At 38.0% G+C, this 5468-nt stretch overlaps 1 protein-coding gene across 1 annotated transcript; it reads left to right on the forward strand.

Annotated features, from left to right (window-relative positions):
- The first annotated feature begins 457 nt into the window (after positions 1-457).
- Positions 458-1396, forward strand: LOC110335888 (olfactory receptor 2B11-like). The gene has a single exon (XM_021218310.1). The coding sequence runs from the start codon at positions 458-460 to the stop codon at positions 1394-1396; it is 939 nt and encodes a 312-aa protein (XP_021073969.1).
- The last annotated feature ends 4072 nt before the right edge of the window (positions 1397-5468 follow it).

A 5468-nucleotide genomic window follows, 5' to 3' on the forward strand; every position in this document is an offset into this window, starting at 1 on the left:
ATTCAGGACACAGTAATGTAATATGGCAGAAACTTTTGTTAAAGAATTGAAGTACAGTATGCCATACTCTTGGCGTTTAGGGTTAAAGATAGAACTTGACTTTTAATTTTTCTTATTATTTTATTTATGCCTATGTGTGCTTGTGGGAGTGTGTCCACACAAGGACAGAAATGGGCATTTTATTCTCTGGAGCTGGAGATGTAGGTACTTTTGCTACACTCATCATGGTACTGGAAATACATGTTTGGTTTCCAAGAAAAACTATTTGTTCTCTTAAGCACTGTGTAAGCTCTCCCGATCCCAACAATAAAAAAACAACTACTGTTATTTTATGGATTTATCGTTGTATGTGACTGACACTTCTCTTGGATTTCAATAATTTTTTCTTTATTTTATTTATCTATTGTTTAAGTTAACATGGCACTTCCAAACTGTAGATAAAATAAATCAAAGGAGAATGGCTGTAACCAATGAAAGCCACCCAAAAGAATTCATCCTACTGGGCTTTGCTGACCATTCTTGGCTGGAACTCCCTCTCTTTGTTACTCTTCTGATAACATATCCCATGGCTTTGATGGGGAACATTGCCATCATTCTAGTGTCCACCTTAGACCCTCGTCTCCACAGCCCCATGTACTTTTTCCTCACAAACCTCTCCTTTCTGGACATGTGCTACACCACAAGCATTGTGCCTCAGATGCTTTTTAACCTGGGGAGCTCCATAAAAACCATTAGTTACATTGGATGTGTTGTTCAACTTTATGTCTTCCACATAATGGGAGGCACAGAATGTCTACTTTTGGCTATTATGTCCTTTGATCGATATGTGGCTATCTGCAGACCTCTCCACTACACCCTCATCATGAATCAACGAGTGTGCATTTTGTTAGTATCTGTTATGTGGCTGACTGGAGTGATCTTTGCTTTTTCAGAGGCTACACTTACATTACAATTGCCATTGTGTGGCACAAATAAATTGGATCATTTATTGTGTGAAATCCCAGTTCTCATAAAAACTGCCTGTGGTGAAAAGGAATTTAATGAGCTAGCACTTTCTGTGGTATGCATTTTTATATTGGCTGTTCCTCTGTGCTTAATTCTTGCTTCTTATGTTAATATTGGGTGTGCAGTACTTAGAATTAAATCTTCTGAAGGAAGAAGGAAAGCCTTTGGGACATGTTCTTCTCATCTCATTGTAGTTTCTTTATTTTATGGTCCAGCCATTAGCATGTACCTTCAGCCTTCTTCATCCATCACAAGGGACCAACCCAAGTTCATGGCTCTCTTTTATGCAGTGATAACTCCTACACTGAATCCTTTCATCTATACCCTTAGGAACAAGGATGTAAAGGGTGCCTTAAAAAAGCTCCTGAGAAGCATTTTTACTTCAAAGTGAAAGTTCTTTGGTATTAAAATTAATAATTGTAATAACTTTATACTGGCTTCTCTAATAAGGATTATATATTTCAGGTACACAGAATATGGCATTCTTATAAGACGTTTCTCACTTCTCATATTACAGGATTGCAAGTTTTGTTTTTGAATTCAGATGAACTATATGACCTTTAAATAAAGAATTTCTAATCATATATTAAAATATACAAATAGCCAAAAACTATGTGTAAATGTTTAATTCTTTTCAAAACATATGTAGAATAAGTCTTGAATCACTGAAAAAAAAGGGAAGTGACATTACTAATGAAGAAGAGTCTGGAAACAGTTCTGAAATTAAACTGGTACATTTAGATATGACTTTGAAATTTGACATGAATTAATAAGAGAAAAATATTTTTCTGATATGAAAAAAGAATTACATCAATAAAATGAGTGCATTTTGATGAAGCTTATTTTATTTTATTTTATTTTATTTATTTATTTATTTATTTATTTATTTATTTATTTACTTATTTTTAACACAGGGTTTCTCTGTTTAACCCTGGCTGTCCTGGAACTCACTTTGTAGACCAGGCTGGCCTTGAACTCAGAAATCTGCCTGCCTCTATCTCCCAAGTGCTGGGATTAAAGGCGTGTGCCACCATCACCCAGCTGATGAAGCTTATTTTAAAGACAAATAATATTCAAAATATGTTCCATTACAAATTGAAATTTTTATAATTTAGTTGTCAATTCTGTACCCTCAAACCTAAAACTATTATATAATATTCTTTACAATTCATGAAAGATGATTTATTAATTTGATGTTGAAACTTTGTTATTTAATAAGACATTTTTTGTGGAGCATGTGTCAGCGCTTTGTTAGATTGATCTGGCCAGGAAAGAGAGAGAAAGCAAGACAGAGGAGAAGAGAGGAAATTAAAGAAAGGAACTGTAATCCTGAAGGATCAACTCCCAGTGAACCACTTACTCCATCTAGGCCCCACCCACCAATAGTTCTACTTCCCAAATGGCTAACATCAACTGTGTCCCAAATATCCAATCACATGGGTCATAGGATTATATAAAGCCATAACATAAGGGAATCTTCATTAAAATAAAGTCAATTTTCTTAGCATAAATTTACATTATAGTAGAAAATAGAAGAGAGATGATAAAGTGTTCAAAATCTTGAGAGGAAAACAGCTACAAGCTAATAATACTGTATAGAGGTAATCCATCCTTCAGAATTGAAAGGGCAATAAAACATTGTTCAGACAAAAAATAAAACCAAAAAATACAAAAACAGAAAAAAGGGAAATCACGCCTGCACAAGAAACAAAAGGATAATAGCCACTATTATAAAACCACATACAGAAGTATATAGAACTCAGTTGAATAAATAGAGAAAAGTAAACATAATCAAACTGTTTGAGGCCAAGAGTTACCCCAAAACCCACATAAACACTGATCTCAGTCAAACAGGGGTGGGATATTGAATGCACAGTCTAATACTAATGGATCAGGGAGTCACAGCTCAGAATTAGAGTGCCAAGGCAAGATGATGAACATTTCTCATGACCAGATTATAAAGGAAAAAAAAAAAAAAAAAACAGTGAGCTCATGTGCATTTTCAGGAAGTGCTGCCCAGTGGCTGACTCTGACCCAAGATACTTTGGCAAGCTAGCTAGAACATTTCTAACTGACTTGCAGTCTGATTAGTCCTAAGTGGAATTTATGGTTGTGGAATTTCTTAAGATGAACAAAGATGAGAAAGTTCATCAAAGAATATGAGATCACCATGACCCTGATCTGAGGCAAGTTATTTTTTTGTGTGTGTCAGGAGCTGGTGAGCATAAGCTCAGTAGCCAGAAAGGGGAGGAGCTGGCTGCTGAGCAGTGCAAGCTGGAGTGGTGGGTCCTCGATGGGAATACATGGGAGACAAATGGATAAGCTACTGGAAGTCACGCAAAAGTGCTACTGAAATGCAAATCCTTGGAGAGTCAGAAAAAAATGTCTGCCTGGAATTCTGGCCAGGAACCTCGAACCTAGGGAAGGTGCTCATGTCACTCAAGATACGCTAGCCAATCAGACGCTTCAAACAAACCTGCCAGTCAAAGAGGAGATAGGTTCTTCTAGGAGCCAGGAGGAGGCTGGTTCCACTTAATTACTGAGCCCGCTTGAGTGGTTTGTTATGCTGTGAGATGAAATCAGGCAAGCTCCAGAATCTCATCATGGTGAGCACAGGGTCACTGACAACTATGTAGAGGAGTAAGGGACTGAGCATCAGGAGCTAGTTTGGTGTGTCTTTTCCTGGTATAGGTGCTATCTGTAAGGTCTCTTGTGATTCTAACCACCCCTGGACACAGAGTAACTTCACTGCGGCGGGGCTGCATCTACAAAAAGGCTTATGTGTAAAATAAACATCCTTGGCAAGATGCCAAACTCAAAAAACACTTGTTTCTACATGTTCACATTAATGTGCAAGATACAGTTGGAGTTAATTTTGTGGAAGTTGCATCCCATGTATTAGGTAGCAATCCAGTATTAAACTCTGATGTAAAAGAAGTAGAATTTAGCTGAGGGAGGACTGCCTGTAAAACACAGTTAAGTAGTGTGCTAATGAGGCCTGTTAGAGATTAAAATGCTAGGATACACTTTTGTTGTTCACCAGGATTGTCCAGATATATGGCTCCAAATAATAAGAAAGGAAAACAACCCTAATTTACAATGAGTCAATAGGCCCATTCCCATACTGAGAGCTCTAACAAGCTGCTCAATGTGGCATTACTGGATCACAATAAACATTATGGCCTGGAGTGCCACAGAGGTTCAGTTTTCTTGAGGAAAGCATACTTCTGCTACACGGGGAAGATGACACCAGGTGACAACTATTTGGACAGTTAAAATAAAAACAAAAAACAAACAAACAAACAAACAAACAAAAACACTATTGTGTTGAAGGCTGGCCTGATCGAGCTAGCCTCTCCCTGAGGTCTGGATGTATGGAAAATGACATATCTCCTTCTGAGACCCTGGAACATGCTTGATAGAGCTAGGAACTATCTGCAGCCTAAGCCTTGGGGGTTTTCCCTAAGGCCCTGAGGTAGAAAGATTAAAATGATGCTCCTTCTTAAAAACTAGGAATATGTTTAAGAGAGTTGGTACTGGTCTGGGGACACTACCTTTGGGAGAGGTTGCTTCAGATTCTGAGAATACAACTCTTCCTACCACATGTGGCTGTGGTTATCAGTCCCAAGAACACTGTAGATTAATACAGAAATGTTATTGAGATACCTTGAGTTCCTCTTGTGCAGCACCGTTTGATTAGAATCCTCCTGAGTGTGTCCCATTGTATGATAGTTTCTGCTCATATAGTTCTTCCATTTTTCCTGTGTAAGTAGTATAGAAGTTGTTATTCTTCTTAAGATGCTTACACAGATTAAGGCATAGCTTGTACAAGACCTCCCCATGCCTGTGTTTATAATCTTTGTCCTACCATGAGCCAGACTCCTTTAGGGAAGTCCATTTGACCTACCCAGAAAACAACTCAGCTGAATGTAACCCACTGTCACCACTGAAGTCCTGCCTGGCTACAAAGGATTACCAGGTCAGACTCTATATTCTTCATTAGAATGAGTCCTCACAAAGGTCACACTGGATATTCTAGGATTTTAATAGTCCACTAAGTTTCTACACTAAACCAAAATGCCACCTAAATCCAGCTGGTTCTCTGTGAACTCCACTGTCTCCCTCCATCTCCCCATGGATTAGATTCATCCATGATCCTCCATGCCTGTCCTCAGTCACTCTTATTCACCCACAGAATCTATTCTATTTTCCCTTTCTAGGGAGATCCATGCTTCCCCCTTATAGCCTTCTCTTTTCCTGGATCCTCTCTGGGTCTGTAGATTTTAGCTAGAATATAATTTACCTACTAGTTAATATTATTTATAGGTGAATTCTTATCATATTTTTTTCTAGGTCTTGATTTCTCCTCTTTGGATGATTCTTTTCTAGTATCGTCTATTTTCCTGTAAATGTGATGTCATACCCCAACCCCAGTGCCAGAAGGTTGTATGTATTCACTTAAC

The sequence above is a fragment of the Mus pahari genome, chromosome 18 (genome assembly GCF_900095145.1).
Source record: "Mus pahari chromosome 18, PAHARI_EIJ_v1.1, whole genome shotgun sequence".
Classification (NCBI taxonomy): Eukaryota; Metazoa; Chordata; class Mammalia; order Rodentia; family Muridae; genus Mus; species Mus pahari.